This window comes from Medicago sativa, chromosome 5 (assembly GCF_051527215.1).
Source record: "Medicago sativa cultivar Bolivia chromosome 5, Bolivia_mono, whole genome shotgun sequence".
Lineage (NCBI taxonomy): Eukaryota > Viridiplantae > Streptophyta > Magnoliopsida > Fabales > Fabaceae > Medicago > Medicago sativa.
Window position 1 is genome coordinate 59303966 of NC_140753.1, and position 23797 is coordinate 59327762.

Here is a 23797-nt window from a genome sequence, read left to right on the forward strand (position 1 = left end):
TTCCCAAAGTTTCTCACTTATTAGTTGTGAATTTTTTCTATAAATAGAGAGCTCACACAGTGCATTCCACACACCAAAGAGTTTCATTGAGTTGTCGAGAACTCTTTCTCTCTTCTCCCTTTCTTGACTTGTGTTGACGAGTCTTTCTGTAACACCCCGTTTTCCCAACATAAAAATTTCATTTAAAATCAGAGTATTTTGATCACAACGGAGTGTCACATACTTCATTTAAATCATAAAATGGATAATAATGATTATCTTTCAAATTCAACATCATGAAATATCTTAAACTATTGCAGCGGAAAGTAGTTCAACATTTTAAAGTCTTGGCACGCAGGCCTTATTGGAAAATCTCATAAATTAGTTCATAAAAGAGACACGTAAGGAATAGAAGTAAAAGCAAGCCCCCATCCCGTTACGTATCAGAGCACCTAGACACCGACTGAGGAGTCCACTCACGAACGCCTCTAATCTTTATTACCTGCACATTACCCACGGTCGAGGCAACATATACGCAGAAGGGGTGAGATTTCATAATCAATACATTAAGCATATAATCCAATAAAATGCATTTAACAACTTAAACATTAATAACATATCAACAATTAACAATCAGTATATTTTTCTTTTCATAACAATACGATCATCAAATATCATTACTAATTTTCATCACCAATCATAATCAACTTAACACTCAGCTTGACGACACAACTCATCTTTGACCATGCAACTCTATCAACTCAACATCAACTCGACAACACAACTCATCTTAGACCATGCAACTCTATCAACTCAACAACAACTTGACAACTTAGCATCATGAACTTCTTGATATGCAAATGCATGTGGTACCAATCAACAACAAATGAGCATAATAGGCTCTTCAACGTGTGAGCACAAAGGCTGCCGGGCCTAAAGCCCCCAACTTTAATGAGCACAAAGGCTGCCGGGCCTAAAGCCCCCAACTTTAATGAGCACAAAGGCTGCCGGGCCTAAAGCCCCCAACTTTAATGAGCACAAAGGCTGCCGGGCCTAAAGCCCCCAACTTTAATGAGCACAAAGGCTGCCGGGCCTAAAGCCCCCAACTTTAATGAGCACAAAGGCTGCCGGGCCTAAAGCCCCCAACTTTAATGAGTATGCAATGGACTCAAACTTCCAGCAACTTAGACGACATCATGAACGACTCATACGACTCATAATCATGGACAACTTCTTAATTTCTTGCAACATAGACCGACTCATGCAATCTCAAGACATTAAAGGTCAGCAGCAATGAACAGCAACAGATTTACAACATATAACAGTGTTGGAATATCTCAACATCATTAAAGGAATGGATTACATCAACATAAATATCATAAAAACATCATAACATTATTCATGCAACATTACTAATCATTTCAGTCATATAAACAGACTTCTGTAACATCTAGAAACATTCTAAATCACCCTCATTCTTACTTCTAAGGTCAGCTCAAGACTATACGTGCGAAAGGATCGCATCGGGACAATTTTGGGCAACTAACAGCCTAACTCGCAGTTGCGAGTAACTTCACTCGCAATGGCGAGCAAAGTGTGCATTCTGGGTTCCTACGTATTTACTCGCAGTGGCGAGTTATTCTGCTCGCAGTTGCGAGCTTACAGGTCACTCGCAATTGCGAGTTGCATTGCTCGCAGTTGCGAGTTCCGGGTTCTAGCTCGCAGATGCGAGTGTTCTTGCTCGCAGGTGCGAGCGATGAATGTCAGTACGGCCAGAAACCTAAAAATTCCAACTTTTCACTTAATCTCCTAATTCTAACCTCAATTCAACATCTAATTATCATCTTATGGTATAACTAAGTTCTGTACACTAATTTAGCATCAACCTAACATCTTTTCATGATTCAATCATCCAATTCGGTCTTAAACCTAATTCCCAATTCTAACCAAAACTTAACCTAATCATGCCAAATTCATCCTATAGAATCATACCCTTAATAGTAATGAAAATTAGTCTCACCCTTACCTGATAATAGCAGAATCGCAGCTCTCCCTCTAGTTCTCCTCTTTTCTGACTTTTCTCCCTTTTTCTCCAAAAACGTACGTATTCCGTTTTCTAACTTTTGTTGTCTATTTATCTCTTCTAATTACTCTTATCACTACTAATTGCTCATCTCACATCACAGCCCAATTTTTCATATTTTTATTTTATTTATCAAATCTTATTTTATTTAATAATAAAATAAGTCATAACAACATAGCAACTTCACCACAACAAAATACTCCACATTATGCAGTTATAAATCATATAACCCACTCAACTTCATGAATCATAAAATTCACACATATCAATCATGAAAATCACGTAAATCATATATATAAATATATTTTTAAATAATCGAATAATTAAGACGGGCGTTACAACTCTCCCCAACTTATAGAATTTTCGTCCTCGAAAATTTACCTCAAGCAAACAACTCTGGATAAGACTCCATCATCTTACTCTCTAGCTCCCATGTCAGGCTTTCACCAGTCGTTCCACTCCAAACAACTCTCACTAGAGGTATCTCCTTGCCTCTCAACGTCTTCATCTTGCGATCATCAATCCTCAAGGGTAAGGTCTCCACCGTAAGGTTGTCTCTAACTTGCACATCATCACTCTGAATCACATGGGATGGGTCTGGAACATATTTCCTCAGCTGCGACACATGAAACACATCGTGCAAATTCGATAAATGCGGTGGTAAGCCAACTCTATAAGCCACCGTGCCAATTCTCTCGGATATCTGATAAGGACCAATAAACTTTGGAGTCAATTTCTTTGACTTCAATGCACGACCGACACCGGTCGTTGGAGTAACTCTCAAGAACACATGGTCTCCCTCTTGAAACTCAAGGTCTTTCTTACGCTTATCATGGTAGCTCTTCTGTCGACTCTGCGACGCTTTCATCTTCTCTTGAATCATCTTCACCTTCTCAGTAGTCTGTTGAACAATTTCTGGTCCTAGAACCACACTTTCACCGGTCTCAAACCAACACAACGGAGTCCTACACCTCCGACCATACAAAGCCTCGAAAGGTGCCATCCCAATACTTGAATGATAGCTGTTATTATAAGTGAACTCTATCAACGGAAGATGACTATCCCAAGTTCCACCTTGCTCAAGTACACAAACTCTCAACAAGTCTTCGAGTGACTGAATCGTTCTTTCCGACTGACCATCTGTTTGAGGATGATAAGCCGAACTCAATCTCAACTTAGAGCCTAAAGCCTCTTGCAAACTCTTCCAAAATCTAGAAGTAAATCTTGGATCTCTATCTGACACGATGCTTGAAGGAACACCATGCAACTTCACTATGTCTCGAATATAAATCTCTGCCAACTGAGCCACAGGAAAACTAATATTAATCGGAAGGAAATGTGCCGACTTCGTCAATCTGTCAACAATCACCCAAATGGCGTCATTTCCCTTAGGAGTATTCGGTAAACTTGTCACAAAATCCATGGATATACTATCCCATTTCCATTCTGGTACATCTAACGGTGTCATCAACCCAGCAGGTTTCTGATGCTCCACCTTCGACTTCTGACAAATCAAACAAGAGTACACAAATTGTGCCACATCACGTTTCAATCCTGACCACCAAAACAGCTTCTTTAAATCATGATACATCTTTGTAGCTCCCGGATGAATGCTCAAGCTACTCCTATGACTCTCTTCCAGAATCATCTTTTTTATCTCATCATTGTCTGGAATACAAATCCTGCCTCGGAACCTCAACACACCTTGATCATCGACTTTAAAGTCACCATCTTCAGTTTGATTACTAGCAACCAACAAGTCCACAAACTTAACATCAACCTTCTGTGCATCTCTAATACTTTTCAAGAAATCGTTATCAATTTTCAGCATTCCTAACTTAACGCTCCGAGACGACATTTCACAAACTAAGCTCATATCTCTAAACTGTTCAAGTAACTCAAATTCCTTCACCATCATAGCAGACATATGTAAACTCTTCCTACTTAAGGCATCCGCAACAACATTAGCTTTACCCGGATGGTAATTCAAACTAAAGTCATAATCCTTCAACAATTCGAGCCACCGTCGCTGTCGCATATTCAATTCTTTCTGATCAAACAAATACTTCAAGCTCTTGTGATCACTAAACACCTCAAATCTCGAACCATACAAGTAATGTCTCCAAATCTTAAGGACAAATACGACTGCAGCTAACTCAAGGTCATGAGTAGGATAGTTTCGTTCATGAGTTCTCAACTGTCTTGATGCATAAGCAACAACTTTACCATCTTGCATAAGTACACCGCCTAAGCCCAATTTGGACGCATCACAATACACTGCAAAAGGTTCATCAGGTTTTGGCAAAATCAAAACTGGAGCCGTCGTCAAACGCTTCTTCAATTCATTAAAACTGTTCTCACAATGAACATCCCACACAAAGGTTTTACCTTTACACGTCAACTGTGTTAACGGAAGTGCCAACTTAGAAAATCCTTCTATAAATCTTCGATAGTATCCTGCCAAACCCAAAAAGCTTCTAATCTCTGTAACCGATTTAGGAGTCTCCCATTGTGATACTGCTTCAACTTTAGATGGATCAACTGCAATACCACTACTAGAAATAACATGGCCCAGAAAACTTACCTCGTCCAACCAGAATTCACACTTGGACAATTTAGCATACAACTTCTTCTCTTTCAGCACTTGCAAAACAATTTTCAAATGTTCTGCATGTTCTTCTTCTGTCTTAGAGTAAATCAAAATATCATCGATGAACACAACCACAAAGCGATCCAAAAATGCATGGAAAATGCGATTCATATACTCCATAAACACGCCAGGCGCGTTACTCACACCAAAAGGCATCACCTTATATTCATAATGACCATATCGCGTCCTAAAGGCCGTCTTCTGCATATCTTCATCTTTTACTTTAATCTGATGATAACCCGACCTTAAATCAATCTTGCTGAACACACGTGCACCCACCAGCTGGTCCATCAAATCATCAATTCTAGGAAGTGGATATCTATTCTTTATAGTTACTTTATTCAGTTGTCGATAATCAATGCACAACCTCATACTTCCATCTTTCTTCTTAACCAACAATACCGGCGCTCCCCAAGGTGAAACACTCGGTCTAATGAACTTCTTATCTAGCAAATCCTCCAACTGTTTCTTCAACTCAGCCAACTCAGAAGCTGACATACGGTAAGGTGTCATAGACACAGGCTTCGTTCCCGGAACAAGGTCAATAGAAAATTCAACTTCTCTTTCCGGTGGTACATCAGGGATTTCATCAGGGAAAACTTCAGGAAAATCACACACCACTTGCAACTTATCAATCACTGCTTGATTCTCCAATGATAAGGATGCCATCAAGGAAAACATCAAGATCCCATCACGCTCCAATTGTTTCAGCTGCTTAGTAGACAAAAATTCTGCTCCACTTTCCTCTTCGGCAGAAGAGAAACGCACCGTTTTACTAAAACAGTTAATGAGAACATGGTTGTACTCTAACCAGTTCATACCAAGAATTACATCCATTCCACTCAGAGGCAGACAAACTAAATCAATCTCAAAATCACGATCAAACATAGACAAAGGACATCGCAAGCAAACAAGAGAAGTAGTCACCGAACCCTTAGCTGGAGTTTCGACGACCATTTCTCCACTCATATCAGACACAGCAAGACCCAACTTAGAAGCACAATCAAAAGCAACAAAACAATGTGTAGCACCAGTATCAATAATAGCAACTAAAGGAGTATTGTTAATATAACAAGTACCTCTGATCAAACGATCCTCATTTTCAGTCTGAGTACCAGTCAAAGCAAACACTTTCCCTCTAGTCTGAGTCTTCTTCGGATTTGTACACTGAGACCCAATATGACCCTCTTCTTTGCAGTTAAAACACACAATGTCCGCATGCTTACACTCTGCAAGTGTATGTCCTTTACTGCCACAACGAAAGCACCGTTTAATATCCTTAGTACAAGCAGTACTCTTATGGCCTTTCTCGCCACAAGTGTAACAAACAACCTCAGCACCAGCATCCTTCTTATTAGACCTCCTCTCATCATTAGCTCTCCCTTTTCCTTTGTCAGCAGGAGCACTGTAAGGCTTTGGGCGACTTTGTTGGCCCTTACCCCTCTTCTCACTCATAATCTTATAATGAGCTTTGCTGTCATCTTCATAGATTCTGCATCTGCTCACCAAAGCAGAAAAGTCACGGATCTGTTGGTAACCAATGGCTCGCTTAATATCAGCACGCAAACCATTCTCAAACTTGATACACTTGGAGAACTCAGCATTGTCCCCCGTGTAGTGTGGATAGAACTGAGCCAGCTCCACAAACTTTGCTGCATACTCCGTCACCGACATGTTTCCTTGCTTTAGCTCAAGGAACTCGATCTCTTTTCTCCCGCGAACATCCTCAGGAAAATATCTGTTTAGGAATTCTCTCTTGAACACAACCCAAGTAATAACTGCATCATCCTGCTCTAGGGTAGGTTGGAGGCTCACCCACCAGTCATCAGCTTCCTCAGCCAGCATATGCGTTCCAAAACGCACCTTCTGATCATCAGTACATTGCATAACTCTGAAAATTCTCTCAACCTCCTTGAGCCACGTCTGTGCTCCATCAGGGTCGTACCTTCCTTTGAAGGTAGGAGGATGATTTCTCAGAAAGGTCTCCAACATTCTCACATCAGCATTCGCACCAGCACCAGCATTTGGATGTTGTCCCACAGCTTGGGCTACAACTTCCAAAGCAGCAGCAATCGCAGCATCATTTCTTCCAGCCATTCTAGTCCTCTTATAGCAAATAAGATTCGCAGCCTCCAGGTCTCTTCTCTGCACAACACACAACGTTTAGAATATCATAATAGTGGTATTCCAACTGCTAAGGACACAACTCGACTCACTACTTGGCCGGACGGACCGACCTGCTCTGATACCAATTGTAACACCCCGTTTTCCCAACATAAAAATTTCATTTAAAATCAGAGTATTTTGATCACAACGGAGTGTCACATACTTCATTTAAATCATAAAATGGATAATAATGATTATCTTTCAAATTCAACATCATGAAATATCTTAAACTATTGCAGCGGAAAGTAGTTCAACATTTTAAAGTCTTGGCACGCAGGCCTTATTGGAAAATCTCATAAATTAGTTCATAAAAGAGACACGTAAGGAATAGAAGTAAAAGCAAGCCCCCATCCCGTTACGTATCAGAGCACCTAGACACCGACTGAGGAGTCCACTCACGAACGCCTCTAATCTTTATTACCTGCACATTACCCACGGTCGAGGCAACATATACGCAGAAGGGGTGAGATTTCATAATCAATACATTAAGCATATAATCCAATAAAATGCATTTAACAACTTAAACATTAATAACATATCAACAATTAACAATCAGTATATTTTTCTTTTCATAACAATACGATCATCAAATATCATTACTAATTTTCATCACCAATCATAATCAACTTAACACTCAGCTTGACGACACAACTCATCTTTGACCATGCAACTCTATCAACTCAACATCAACTCGACAACACAACTCATCTTAGACCATGCAACTCTATCAACTCAACAACAACTTGACAACTTAGCATCATGAACTTCTTGATATGCAAATGCATGTGGTACCAATCAACAACAAATGAGCATAATAGGCTCTTCAACGTGTGAGCACAAAGGCTGCCGGGCCTAAAGCCCCCAACTTTAATGAGCACAAAGGCTGCCGGGCCTAAAGCCCCCAACTTTAATGAGCACAAAGGCTGCCGGGCCTAAAGCCCCCAACTTTAATGAGCACAAAGGCTGCCGGGCCTAAAGCCCCCAACTTTAATGAGCACAAAGGCTGCCGGGCCTAAAGCCCCCAACTTTAATGAGCACAAAGGCTGCCGGGCCTAAAGCCCCCAACTTTAATGAGTATGCAATGGACTCAAACTTCCAGCAACTTAGACGACATCATGAACGACTCATACGACTCATAATCATGGACAACTTCTTAATTTCTTGCAACATAGACCGACTCATGCAATCTCAAGACATTAAAGGTCAGCAGCAATGAACAGCAACAGATTTACAACATATAACAGTGTTGGAATATCTCAACATCATTAAAGGAATGGATTACATCAACATAAATATCATAAAAACATCATAACATTATTCATGCAACATTACTAATCATTTCAGTCATATAAACAGACTTCTGTAACATCTAGAAACATTCTAAATCACCCTCATTCTTACTTCTAAGGTCAGCTCAAGACTATACGTGCGAAAGGATCGCATCGGGACAATTTTGGGCAACTAACAGCCTAACTCGCAGTTGCGAGTAACTTCACTCGCAATGGCGAGCAAAGTGTGCATTCTGGGTTCCTACGTATTTACTCGCAGTGGCGAGTTATTCTGCTCGCAGTTGCGAGCTTACAGGTCACTCGCAATTGCGAGTTGCATTGCTCGCAGTTGCGAGTTCCGGGTTCTAGCTCGCAGATGCGAGTGTTCTTGCTCGCAGGTGCGAGCGATGAATGTCAGTACGGCCAGAAACCTAAAAATTCCAACTTTTCACTTAATCTCCTAATTCTAACCTCAATTCAACATCTAATTATCATCTTATGGTATAACTAAGTTCTGTACACTAATTTAGCATCAACCTAACATCTTTTCATGATTCAATCATCCAATTCGGTCTTAAACCTAATTCCCAATTCTAACCAAAACTTAACCTAATCATGCCAAATTCATCCTATAGAATCATACCCTTAATAGTAATGAAAATTAGTCTCACCCTTACCTGATAATAGCAGAATCGCAGCTCTCCCTCTAGTTCTCCTCTTTTCTGACTTTTCTCCCTTTTTCTCCAAAAACGTACGTATTCCGTTTTCTAACTTTTGTTGTCTATTTATCTCTTCTAATTACTCTTATCACTACTAATTGCTCATCTCACATCACAGCCCAATTTTTCATATTTTTATTTTATTTATCAAATCTTATTTTATTTAATAATAAAATAAGTCATAACAACATAGCAACTTCACCACAACAAAATACTCCACATTATGCAGTTATAAATCATATAACCCACTCAACTTCATGAATCATAAAATTCACACATATCAATCATGAAAATCACGTAAATCATATATATAAATATATTTTTAAATAATCGAATAATTAAGACGGGCGTTACACTTTCCTCTCTTCTCCCTCCTTCGACTTGTTTAACAAGTCCTTCTCTTTTTTCTACTCCTTTCTGTCCCTTCGGAATTAAGAGTGTTATTAAGACCATAGTCCCTTTTTCGGTTTAATGTCCCTTCGGAATTAAGAATGGTCTTAAAAACATAGTCCCTTCGGTAATATATGTCCCTTCGGAATAAAGAGTACTTTTAAGATCATAGTCCCTATTTGGAATAATAATGTCCCGTCGGAAGAATGATCTTAACGGTATATAAATATTATAACATTATTTTTCTATTTGAGGAGAAATGGTGGTAACACCATATTTGAGTGGTCATAGTACCATATTGATAGTTTGGAGAACTTAAAGGTTAGAATGGTGGAAACACCATATTTGAGTGGTCTTAGCACCATAATAGAATGGTAATAATACCATATTAAAGTGGTTTCAGTATTAAAGAGTGGTCTTAGTACCATATTTGAAGGTGTAATTCTCGAACGGTTTTCTACGGTGCAGTAGTTAACCGCACAGTTGTAGCTGAGCTTGTTTTATCCTGGAGGCGGCGTGGTTGATAGTCTATTAAAGTGTTTTATCCTTGCACAATTTTGGGTAGTGCCACGAAACGTCTTAAAGAGAGCGACCTGGTCGTGATTCAACCTAGTAACAACTTCGGTAGATAATAGAATTTGGAAATCCAAATACAACAGATTGGAAATCCAAAAACAACAATGATAAACTACTCACGACTCAATCAATTCATAGAATCATCAGCTCGACTGCATAATAAACAGTTCATGACTCAATCATCGGCTCGACTACATAATAAACAGTTCATGACTTAATCAATTAGTAGAATCATCAACTCCACTACTAAAGTGATCAGACTAACCAATTTTCATGTTGATTTTCGATCAACTCGTGTGGACTATAGCCAAGATGAGCCGACTTTTACAACATCAATATTTTATATATCTCGCTTAGCATTATATAGTGACCGTTAATGCGGCCCCACTTAATTAATGTTTGATGCGAAAAATAATTATATAAAATTCAACTAGATTTGGCGCTCACTCATTAATAAAATACTTTTTCCCTTATCTTCGATCTCTTAAATGCGTAACTTACAAAAATTATACAGGCACAATTTCAACGAATAGAGTTGTGTGTGACTTTTAACTATGAAAGACAATCATATGCTTGTTGTGTTTTACTCTATCTCTTTTAGATTCAAACAGTTGTTTATAACATTGACAGATAGAATGAGATCAAATAATCAGATCTAGTAAATAAAATGAAAGCGGAAGATTTTTAATAGGAAAAACATTTGATAAGAGGATTTATTATAAACAATAACAACATCAAAGTGAATTGTTTGTCAAAAAAAAAAAAATCAAAGTGAATTGAGCAACTAAAATTTGTGAAATCACTCACAAAAGGATGAATTACTATAACAAAACCCAAAAGCAGTTGATGAAGACATACATACCCATGCGAAGTAGGCAAGATCAGCCAGCTGGATGAACAAGTGAACAAGAAACTGTCAACCATGCATAAGGCACAAAATATATCATTTGAAGAGAGTAAGAAAATGTACCAAGTTTATCACTCAAAATAATGAGAGCACAAACCACCTCTTTTCAATAAGTACAATTTCTCAAGACTAATAAAATTCCTTTACTATTTAATAAACAAAATAATATAAGATTGTAACTTATAGTTCCTTCTTTGTGGAGTTAAGTGAGATGCCAGATGTGATTACCAAAGATAAGTTCAAATTAATGTATATCAGCCAAAAAATTAACAAATATTATTTAAATTTTAGTTCTTAATATATATGTAAAAAACGTTACCTTAATTTGGCATGAATATAATGAGTTTGTTGCTGTCATTATGGATACGACAAAAATATTACGGCTACTTTTCTTATTTAATATGTTTTTTTTACTAAAATATGTTTTTATTTTTAATTTAACCATTGTAATTCAAAGAAAATATATGGAACATACTCTCTTCCTCTCTCTTCTCTCCTAACCATCACCACTTTTTATTTTATTTTATTCTTATCTATTGAAGAATGATCAATTTTGATTCAAAATCAACACTTCAAATTGTTTTTCTTTCTTTTTTAGTCGAATAAATGATTTCCACACAGTTTAAAAAAATGATTTTGACATATTTTTAGTTTTCTTTCGTTTGTTTTTGTGATTTCACCGTCTTTGCACGACTTAGTTTGCTTTGATTCCCCGTCTGTGTGCGGTTTGTTTGTTGATTTTCCATCTTAGTACGATGTTTATTTGATTCAGGTTGTAAGAATATTAACTTTGGGCAAGTGGAGATCGAATCAATGACTTTTGCATCGTCAATGGTGCAGATTCGAAGACATGAGTATTCCGGAGACTTGAATATAATCATATTTGTAGGCATGAGGAATGCTAGAGACACACTCTCTTTTCAACACTCTCTCTAGCACTCACTCTGTTATTGGATGAAATTAATGTATGTCTGACCACTTTAAGTGAAACCCATATTTAAAGTGCGAGACTCACATTGATTTAAACCAATAAAAAGTGAGTGTTGCTTACCTCTTGTAGGCATATATATATATTATGTCGTTTTATTTTATCCTTTTAACATGGATGTTGTGAGTTTGTTCGCATATTCATCTTTTTTGTTTTTAGCGACTTTGAATTTGTATTCGATGTACTCTATCAATTTGAATAAATCAATATCGTTTATTTTTGTAAAACAAAAAATTCTCTTTTATCGATAAAATTTTCTCCGTTCACAAAAGATGTAGTTCGAACTACTTCCCATTATCTAAGGGATGATTTGGGTTGTTTCTAATCTTTAAAGTTAAATTTTAATAGGTTGTTTCTAATCTTTAAATTTAAATTTTAAAACAAAACATGTTCGAATAATATGAGATTGAATTGATTTTTACATAATTTTAAAATAGTTTTCACTTTTATCGCAAAACCATAAAAATAGATTTTTCTAATTCTTTGTTTTAATAAATAAATAAATCAACACATCACCACTAATAGTCGCTAACCACCTCCGACCACCACTCTAGGCACAATTGATCACTGCTATAACCACCTCAGATCATCACTTCGGCCACCTTTGACCACCACTTTAACGTCACTGCGACCACTTATATGTCGATCACCAATTCAAGACCACTGTCGAATATGACTCCACTTTGGTCACCTCTAACTGTTGCAACTACTTGTCTGCCTATCACCATCCAACCATAACGCCAAACTGTTTGTTATATTTAATCCCAGCTATTTTACGAAAGTTCATGTTGCGTGTTACAAGTAACTCCTTGGATGAAGTGTCCTTGTTAAAAGCTGAAAATATCATTAACTAACAATATTTTAAGATCTTTTCAATATGTGTTATAAAATAGTCACTTGAAACATGCAAATGAACTTCTGTAAAATGTCAAGAACTAAAATTGATAACATAAAATTTAGAGGGATCATATGAGTGCAACATTTTTTTATCATTAACTAACAATATTCATCCTTTTTTAGTTTTAATGATGTTGAACGTCTGTCATTTTTTATATATTACCAATTTAAATGAATGAAATTTTTTAGTATAAAGAACTAAAGGTCATGCTAACTAGTATTCTTGAATGGATATAGTTAAGAAAGTTAAAAGTAGAATTTTTTTTAAAAATAATAAATGTTTTACTTTCAAAAAGTTAAATATACAACTTTTTGACATTTTCAATATAATATTTCTATATTGGTTTTTTTAACTAATGTCCCAAAGACATTAGTTAACATTTTTAAAAAACTAATTTACTTATTTTTAATTTAAAAATTATCATAAAGTAAATGGAACATAATTTTTTTTTTTTTTTATAAAAAACGCTTAAAAAATAGATGAAGTATTTAATTCATTCATAGGAACCATATTACAAACAAACAAAACGTTTTCTCAAAGTCAGCAATTCATTCAATTCACTACACATTCACAAATTACAATGATGTCACATTGCTTTCCATGTCAGTAAGAAGCGTGTATGTCATCCCTTTTGAAAGGTGGTAGTTCTTCAATCTGCTTCGTCTTGTTAGAACATCCGCAATGGTAGTTCCCTAACAAGGACTCCTTAAATGGACCCCACGTGACACATCACTTATTTATAATTTTTTAATAAAAGTACCTATTAAGGACTCGATGACCCCAATGACAATACACTAATAAGGACTCCAATGAAAAGTACTTAAATATGTCCCACTGTCTTTACATATTAAACAAAAATAATTTATCTATTACTCACTTTTACAAGTGGGACCAAGTAGTACACATTTTATTATTTCTTTATGCAAGTGGGACCAAGTAGTACATATTTTATTACTTTTTTAAACGTGGGACCCGTTAGTTACCCAGGAGAGAGAGGGTCCTTATATAGTTGTCCGTTCCTTAACGGGGTCTCAATTTTTCTTCCTCCAATAGAGGGTCCTTAACGGGGAGTGGTCCTTGTTAAGTAAGGACCCCCCATTGGAGTGAGTGCTTAGTTTGATACCTTTTTTCAATAAGGTAGTATTACATTGCCCTATCCTTTTTTAAGGTTATTTTTTTATATAATTAGAAATTTTATTAATAATGTCCAAACTCAACATCACATTGAGAAAACTCTATCCACCTTCTATGAAAGGTTGCAAACACTTCACATTATCATTTGCTACTTGGAAGTTGGACTTAAAAGATCTCACAAAGTCTTTAGTACATAACACTCCACAGAATCAACAACACTCCATAATACATGCATGACACATGCACATTTGATACAATACAAGTCAAAACAGATTATAATAATGTTGCTATGGATATACTAAGATAAAAGGCCTCAACACGACAAAAAAGATCACAAATAAGATCACACCAGACTATCAAGCACCCAGAACACTGAGGCAATAAATTGCAGCATACCAAAACATAATAATTTTAGCTTTTGATGACATCAAACATCATTTTTAGGATTTCTATTTCATGATGCTTAAGCATTTTAATCGTGTATTCACTAGTCTTTTAGGTCCACCTCCAAGATACAAATCCTTTTAGGAGGATGTAGGATGTTCAATCAAGAATCACGCTCTAGATACATTTTGAAATTCAATTACACCAGTATATTGCATCAAGAATCCTATTTGGCTTGAACCTGCACCAACACCAATATATTGCACCAACGGCAAATTAACTTACTATTTGACGAAACCGTATCTCATTTGGAGGGACTGTGCCTACTAGTGTTTATGATTTAGAATAAGTTAGGGTTTTGGAAAATTACGTTTAGTGTTACTTTCTCTTTTGTCTTGGTAGCTTAAAGAATCGAGTTTTCTTGCCTACGAAGATAACTTCTTGATGCATGTGGATTTGGTTGAGTGCCGGAAACATTGTTACAGGCGTATGATGATGAATCGCCGAAACAAAGCATCAAACATTGTTCATTATCAAGTCTTGTTGTGGCTGCCTCTGCTAGAGATGGTCCAACAACTTGAGGAGTACGTGATCCTTGTTTCTGGAAAATTTGGAATTAGAATTGTTGTTGACTTTCAAAGCTTAAAATCTGTGATTGCTTCTCTCTCTTCTCTTTCAAGTTATATGGAAGGAGTGCCAATGTTATTTTCTCTATCAAGAAAGGATGGGAAAACAAATAGTTACTTTAAATCATTTCAATCATCACTACTAGAAAAAAGATTAATTATCGATAAAATTTAGAGATGAAACAAATGAACTAAGTAAAATAAAATTGTATACAATTTTGAACATCTAGGGAACCATATATATACTGAAAATTTATTAGTGCATCTACCCCATGACGAAAATCAACTAAGTTTTTTTGTTTTTTAAATTTAAATCACTTCTTTTAATCTCATTTCAGTATAAACTCACACAGTATATAAAATTTATAATTTATTTATTTAGTAACAATTATAACAATTTGAAAATCGATGGTTGTTTGAGGTGCTGGCAGACAACTATCTGAGTGATGATCAATAAACAGACAAGCCACAATTGTTAGTGTGGCGATAAATGGATAGGTAGCCATCAACAGTCAACGAAATTGGCAGTCAGAGATGGTTGGAGTAATGGTCGGTGGCCAGGTGGTCGCAACTGTGGAAGTGGTGGTCCAAGTGGTGACACAGGTGGCCGAAAAGATGGTCGGGTGGTGATCAAATGTGGTCGGTGGTGGTTAACGACCACTAGTGGTTATGTGTTGATTTATTTCAAAAAAAAAAAATAGAAAATATATTTCTGTGCTTTTGAGATAAAAATGAAAACTATTTTAAATTAAGTAAAAAATCAATTTTCATATCATTTTACCCGAACATATTTTGTTTTTAAAATTCAATTTTAAAAATCAGAAAGTTAAAATCACACTAAATGAACCCTAAGGGTGTGTTTGGATGGAGGGTTTAGGAGGGGAAGGGAGGGGAGGGTTCACTTTTCATTTTTAAATTACGGACACTATGAAATATTTTTTAAAAAGTTATCATATTAACATGATAAACAATCATATAATACTTCAATCACACTTAATTTATTTTAGAAAAACATGTTATATAATCCGTAATTTAAAAAAGAAAAGTAAATCCTCCCCTCTCTTCCCCTCCTAAACCTTCAATCCAAACACACCCTTAAATTTCATTTTTGTGAATGGAGAAAATTTGACAGATAAAAGAAAAATCATCTTATGTTTACAAGTATTTTCTGGGATATTAAGATTAAGATGGTTAAAAGAAAATATTGGAATATGTGAAGGAATTTTTGTCGTATCCATAATGACAGCAACAAACTCATTATATTCATGCCAAATTAAGGTAACGTTCTTTACATATATATTAAGAACTAAAATTTAAATAATATTTGTTAATTTTTTTGGCTGATATACGTTAATTTGAACTTATCTTTGGTAATCACATCTGGCATCTCACTTAATTCCACAAAAGGGGAATTATAGGTTACAATCTTATATTATTTTGTTTATTAAATAGTAAAGGAATTTTATTAGTCTTGAGAAATTGCACTTGTTGAGAAGAGGTGGTTCTTGTTCTCTCATTATTTTGAGTGGTAAACTTGGTACATTTTCTTACTCTCTTCAAATGATATATTTTGTGCCTTATACATAGTTGACACTATCTTGTTCACTTGTTTATTCATTCAGCTTGCTGATCTTGCCTACTTCACATGGGTATGTATGTCTTCATCAACTACTTTTGAATTTTGTTATATCAATTCATCTTTTGTGAGTGATTTCACAAATTTTAGTTGCTCAATTCACTTTGATTTTTGTTTTTTTTACAAACAATTCACTTTGATGTTGTTATTGTTTTATAATAAATTCTCTTTTCAAATGTTCTTCCTATTAAAAATCTTTTGCTTTCATTTCATCTACTAGATCTGATTATCTGATCTCATTTTATCTTCATTGTTATAAACGACAGTTTGAATCTAAAAAAGACAAACTAAAACACAACAAGCATATGATTGTCTTTCATATAGATAATAGTCACACACAACTCTATTCATTAAAATTGTGCCTAGATTATTTTTGTTAAAGTTGCGCATTTAAGAGATCGAAGATAACGGTAAAACTATTTTATTAATGAGTGTGCGCCAAATCTCAAGAATACAACCTCACATATGTTAAATTTTATATAATTATTTTCGCGTCAAACATTAATTAAGTGGGGTCGCATTAACGGTCGATATGCATATAGTTCCAAGCGAGATATATAAAATATTGGTGTTGTAAAAGTCGGCTCAACTTGGTTATAGTCCAACTGAGTTGATCGAGAATCAACATGAAAATTGGTTGGACCAATCACTTTAGTAGTCGAGCCGATGATTCCACCAATTGATTGAGTCATGAAATGTTTATAAGTAGTCGAGCTGATGATTCTACCAATTGATTGAGTCATGAACTGTGTATTATGTAGTCGAGCTTATGATTCTACCAATTGATTGAGTCTTGAACTGTTTATTATGTAGTCGAGCTGATGATTCTACCAATTGATTGAGTCATGAACTGTTTATTATGTAGTCGAGCTGATGATTCTACCCAATGATTGAGTCATGAACTATTTATTATGTAGTCGAGCTGATGATTCTACTAATTGATTGAGTTATGAACTGTTCATTATGTGGTCGAGTCGATGATTGTTTAATCATCATATTTTTATTTATAATTTTAGGTAAATTTTCTTCATCTTTATACAGCTATGAATCTTAATGTAGCTTTGATTCTCAAAATAAGTGTAATTTTAAGTTACTTATCGATTTATGCATTATTTTACAATATAATTTAATTTCTTTTATGAGATATAATGTAATAAATTGAATATATGTGTTATATAGAATACGTATTCCAATGAGGTGTGTTAAATTGTCTATATACATTTATATCAGGGACAGAAGGAACAAAAACAATAGAGGAGTTTGGAGATGAAAGAAAGCAACAAGAAAAAAGGAGGAGGAGTCAAAGAATCATATCTTTTGAGGAAAAAAAGGAAAATGAGGAATCAAAAAGAAAAAGAGACTCCAATTACAGCTCAGCTCATCTGCAAATGACGCCTTCAATTCAGGTTATTACTCTCATTCTTGTCTTTATCATACGTGAATGTTAACACAATGAACTATATTTTTTTATAGATAACGAAAATAATCATAGCTATTGGAAACTTGCCTTCAAAAGAAAAACTTACACAAAAATAAAAAAAATTGAGTTCAACTCATTTGTAAAATTCACAAAATTTGAGTTCACTCATAAATTTATGTGAAATTCACATAATTTAATGTGACTCCTTTGAATTTATATGTTTTTTATTATAGGGAGGGTTAAAAATTTACTAACTTGTCCCCATGAGCTTAGCTCATTTGGTAAGGGATAATGCATTTATATGCAGGGGTCGGGGTTCGAACCCCGGACACCCCACGTAGCCACTAGGCTACTTGACAAAAAAAAAATTACTAACTCATTTGAATTTTAACAGCTAAGAAAAAACGTGTTTAAAAATACCCATTAATGAGTGAAAACTTGCCTAAAATGAGTGATCCATTTAGATAAAAAAAATTGACCAAAAATAAATTATCTATTTCAATTTCCAATGCAATATTAATAACATTTTTCAATTCCACTTTCTAATTAATACTACAATTACCACACTCATAATTCAATCTAGAGCAATGCTAGCGTCAACCGCTTAGCTACTCTCTATTAAACACTCTCCCAATTATACGCCCACGTCACCCTCTTTTTTAGATTTGTAATTGGCAACCGGCTATCCCTTTCTTTTTCTTTTTTCTTTTTTTAACTGATGCCACCATATTTTCCTATCATCGCATTCTTTCTCTCTCTATATCAACCGCAAACCGCCAGCTATACCATTATCTATCAGCAATCCCAAACCCACCAACCTCACCTTTTTCCCCTGCAAAACGGTATAATACTCTCAATGAAAGCAAATCTTTTTCATTATGAATGTCCTTTCTTTTATTATTTTTGACATCAATGAAGAGAAGAGCTCAAATGTTTTCTAGTTTCAGAACATCTTATAATTCATGGTAATTAAAAAAAAAAAACTTAATTTTGACCAAATTTGTAAAGGAAACAAAACAAAAAACTCAGCACCATCACAATACTATGAACCTGTCGTAATCCCCTTTTCCTTCATAGTATACCCCCGTGAAAACTCTTTTGATTTTAAGTTTTGTCATGACACCACAATGGTTGAACTGGGATATAGAAGAGGTGTTAGAAGAAGAAAGGACATTTGCAAACCCTTGCGTTGCTTATGGGTTTTCAAGAATGAAGTCAAAATTTTAGAAACTGCCTCAACAGGTTATCCGGTAATAGTTTAACAAAAACAGATGACGTGTACCTATTGATGAGCGAGTATCACTAAGAGAGTGTCTAAGCGATTGCCGCTAGCACTCCTCTATTTCATTTTACATTTATGATGGTAAATAAACCAATACTTAATAATGATACTTTATAAAAGCAATTTCTCTCTTTTATTTATACATTTTTTTAATTTGTGTGAAATATGCAAAATGGTCACTTATTATAAAAAGAAGAGTATATATTTTCATTTTCAAAAACCTTTAAAAAAAAAAAAAGTTCCATCTTACTTACCATTTTACCCATTCCCTTTCGTTAGCCTAAGAATCTTAACAATGACTTTATCTATAGACCTATCTGAACAAAAATATTTAGAAATGAAGATAATTTAATTGAATAATTTGATTTGCTTAGAATTATCAATTCTTTAAAATTTTCAATTACATCATCCAAACATACTCTCTTGCAAAAAAAAAAAAAAATCCAAACATACTCTAATTTCATCAAATTTGATTGAACTGATCAACAAAAATGACTAAAATTGGTTTGCAATCTTTATTTTTTGAACTAATTTTTTATTTTAAAAATTAAGAGGACAAATTGGACCATTTTACAATCTGTAATTCTTTCATAAAACTAAAAATATTAGTCCAAAACTATTTATCTTTCCTAACAAATATGAAGAAAAATGAGCTCAAGTAAGATTCTTAAGTTGAAATATTTGTATTTGCACCCTTCTCATGATAGGGTGGAGTCTCAAATCTAGTTTACGATTGAATAATAAAATATAAACATTTCCTCAAAAAAAAAAAAATATAAACATTTCCTCAAAAAAAAAAAAAATATAAACATACACTCTTTATATTTTATTTGTCTATTGACATTCTCTTTCATATCCTAAAGCTCACGCAGGACGGACAATACTACCCTCAGAGTGGAAGTACTTCACAAACACATGGTAAACTTAGTTAATTAATTATCTCACATAAATTGTACACTTTTCACATAATTTCCATTTCTTTTGGTTGGTAATTATTGGTGACTAATCAATGTATTAGTGACCCCTAATGTAGAGAAGTTGTATCATGCAGTGTCATATGTTATGCCCGAAAAGCACATACTTGAATCAGTCCTTGATGTCCTCCAAAGGTGAAAACTATATGATCAATATATCATTATTATTTCTTTTTTTATGTAAGAAAGTTAGTGAGTAAAAAAAAAAAAAATCTTATAAGATTTTTCCAAAATATATATTTATTGATTGGTTTTAAACATGTAGGAATGACCCAGATGAGTTATTTGCTAAACCTGTTATTAATCCTAATGTAAGTTTTTTTTCCTTTTGGATTATTTCTTGTTATTTGATTATGGTACTTTGTTAATAATGTTAAATTTTTTTTAAATTTTAAAGGTAGATGTATTATTTTTTTGACAGGGGATAGAGGATTATTACACGGATGCCAATACACCATTGGATTTTGCAGGAATAAGGGCCAAAATCAACGAGGAACGTTATATAAGCTTGGAAGCCTTCAAGGTTAATTAACAAATTAATATATTTGCAATTCCTTATAATATAGTATTACATATTTATTGGGACCTACTTCCAATAAATATGTATCATACATATTTCTGACCATTCTCATTAATATTGATTTGTAAAATACTTTCAACTGAATGTTCATCTCTTTGAATGATGTGTAGTTTGATGTGTATCTAATGTGCTTCAACGCTATGTATGCTAATGACAAAGACTCAAGACCTTACCAAGTGGTATGACCAAATTAATATCAAGCCATATTTTGAGAATTTTAGTTTACTTATAAGCTTCATTTAAAATAATGTATACTATTTTGTACAACATAATTTCTAACAACAGGCTGAAGCCATACAAAGTGTTGCAATAAGGGTTTTTGAAGATATAAGTGTTGATAGCCTTCAACGTTTTCATTTGGAATCTTTACCCTCAAATGCACCAGTAGCAGCATCAAGTAGAATACCTCATGTTGAACCACCTACAATCTTAGGCCATGCAAGGTTTCGTCACATTCTTCATCTAGGTAACTAACTTTACTCCTCACTTAAACGGATTTGAATTCCCTAGGGCTACTACACAGTGCAGCGGCGGTAGGAGATCCATGCCATATTTGAACTTAGAGTTGTATTATTATTTAAACACGCAAAAAATGACACCGTACATAAACACCGTATACAATGCACCATGTATAACTGTTGATGTGGCTCGAGGAGAGAAAAATTACTACCTCCGTCCCTAATTATAAGACCCTTTTGAGAAATTTTTTTGTCCCTTTTTATAAGACCCCTTTGCTATTTCCAACCACATTAATTATTTCTTTACATACATGCCCCTATTTATTATACATCTTTTTCTTCAATCAACAATAAATAACATGTTGAAAACATAAACAACCCTCTCTCTTAAAGGATAAAATTGTAAAAACAATAGTAATTACAAACATATTTAATACAAATATCCACTATCTTAATTCCCGTTATTTTTTCAAAAGGGCCCTATAATTAGGGACGGAGGTAGTATTTAAAAAGGAGAAACCGTATCTTTATACAACCCATTTGTCTCTTTTTGTGTTTGAAATACATTTATGGTAAACTTAATACATAGTTCTATCCATATGTCATCCATAATTTGATTAGGCCAGACTTAGCAATGGAGTTCTCTAAACAATCAATGTCTTATATTTACTAAATTCTAAAAATTTATGATAGATAAAAATCTAAATTCATGAAACTTGTCTCTAATTCATTCTCTAACATTTAGAAAACTCAAAATTGGAGATAAGATTCATTTGTTTTGTCTATAAATTTTATCGTTAATTAAATATTTTCTAGTAGTGATGATTTTTTTTTTTTTGAAGAGTTTCTAGTAGTGATGATTGAAATGATTTATAGTAAGTAACTATTATTTTTTCCATTCTTCCTTAATACAGAAAACAACAATGACACTCCTAACACAGAACTCGAAGGTCCAACAACAAACATCATTCCAGTTGTTCCAAAACCGAGGGTCACTCCTCAAGTAGTCGGACCATCTTTAGCAGATTTAGCAGAGGCAGCCACAAGACTTGAGAATGAACAATGTTTGATGCTTTGTTTGGGCGATTCATCATCATACGCCTCTAACAATGTTTCCGACACTCAACCTAATGCACAAGCATCGGGAAGTTTTCTTCCTAGGCAAGAAAACTTGACTCACGTTACTTCTCTTTTAAGCTACCAAGACAACAGAGAAAGTAACACAAACGGTAATATTCCCAACCCTAGCTTATCTGAAACCATATCACACTTGGAGGGATTGTCCCTGTGATGTGGTTTCGTCAAATGTTAAATTGTCTTTTCTGCAACTGCCTTTTGAACATGAAAAATGTGTCTTGCAATTAGGTGGTGGGAGACAACACAACACCTCGGCTTTGATACCGATATTTGTGGACAAAAATGTGGCTTCAAGTTCAAAGGATGTTGTTGGTGTTGGTGCAGGTTCAAGTCAAATAGGAATTTTTCCATTAGAAGATGCAAACTATGCAAGAAAGGCTAATCCAAACATTTCTTTCACCTCTCAACATGAAATTTTTCAAGGATTTGCGAGTCCATCTATAATTTCCTTCAATCAGACTAATGAGAAGGGAGTATTCCAAGCCCAAGAGCACTTTAGCACTTTTCCTATAAATGGTTATAGTGACTTGCAAGTGAAGCTTGGTCTAGTGAATCCTATGGGACCATTTCCTATGTTGAAACATTCTATGTCATCAGAATCTGGTGCTGTTCCTCAAGAGTTTTTTCCTTCAAGCAGCAATGTAATGAGAGGAAATATGAATCAATCAGAAGAGGAAGTGAAAGGGAAAGGAAAAGGAAAAGAGAAAGATGGAGAGAGTACAAGTAGACAAGGTGACATTGAAGAGCTTGATTTGGATCTTAAGATCTAGGTAGGTTTGATATGGTTTTATTGAATTATGAAAAACTTCAAAGATGTTGGATTTTGTTACTTGAACTTTGTGTTTACATTTCTGCACTTTATAGTCTCAAATTTGGTTGCTTGTGTTTAGGCCAAATTTGAGATTATTTTCGTTGGATCTGTTCTTGTTTGGCTGGCTAAAAACCATGAAATTTGTTATGTCTTCTTGTTTAATCGTACCCTTTAACTAATAGGCTGTTGGATGGCCATTAAGATGTACTTCTGGTGTTATTTTTTATTTTTTGTTAACCATGAGATTGATATGAAGTTTCCACCTCTACTTAGCAGCGAGTAATCTCCGTAATTGAACTTCTGACCACATGTTTAAGGGGTTTAAGTCCCTTATCATTTAGGACCAAGCCATTGTTGGAATGATGTTGCCTAAAAAATGTAATTATATAGTACTCTCTCCGTTTCAAAATGAGTGTCGCTTTAGCAAAAAAAATTTGTTTCAAAATGAATGTCACTTTCAGTTTCCAATGCAATAACAACTTTTTCTTTTCAATTGTACCCTCCAATTAATACTCAGCACACTACTTCCAAAGTATTACTTTTAAAACTAACCAATAGTTAATAAGGATAATTTGGTAAAATAATCATTCTCTTTCTTTTAATCATTGCATTTCTTAATATGTGTGTAAACACCTAAAACGACACTCATTTTGAAACGGAGGGAGTATAACTTTTACAAATGTTTGACTTGTATTTCCAAGACAAGTTTTTCTTTTATTTTTTAAACAATG

The 23797-nt window shown here is 34.6% G+C and overlaps 2 protein-coding genes across 2 annotated transcripts; one reads left to right on the forward strand and one right to left on the reverse strand.

Annotated features, from left to right (window-relative positions):
- Positions 1 to 232: 232 nt before the first annotated feature.
- LOC146923567 (uncharacterized) lies at positions 233 to 7012 on the reverse strand. The gene is made up of 2 exons (XM_085708723.1): positions 5792 to 7012; positions 233 to 481 (listed from the first exon to the last, which is right to left on the reverse strand). Exons 1-2 carry the CDS (start codon positions 6807 to 6809, stop codon positions 468 to 470), a joined length of 1032 nt encoding a protein of 343 aa, XP_085564849.1. The 5' UTR covers positions 6810 to 7012; the 3' UTR covers positions 233 to 467.
- An 8222-nt stretch (positions 7013 to 15234) lies between these two features.
- On the forward strand, positions 15235 to 23228 carry LOC146923568 (uncharacterized). Its single transcript, XM_085711737.1, has 11 exons — positions 15235 to 15386; positions 16391 to 16421; positions 17635 to 17810; positions 19979 to 20024; positions 20158 to 20215; positions 20346 to 20391; positions 20502 to 20603; positions 20771 to 20839; positions 20946 to 21126; positions 22033 to 22347; positions 22484 to 23228. The coding sequence occupies exons 1-11, from the start codon at positions 15303 to 15305 to the stop codon at positions 23023 to 23025; spliced, it is 1650 nt and encodes a 549-aa protein (XP_085567863.1). The 5' UTR covers positions 15235 to 15302; the 3' UTR covers positions 23026 to 23228.
- The last annotated feature ends 569 nt before the right edge of the window (positions 23229 to 23797 follow it).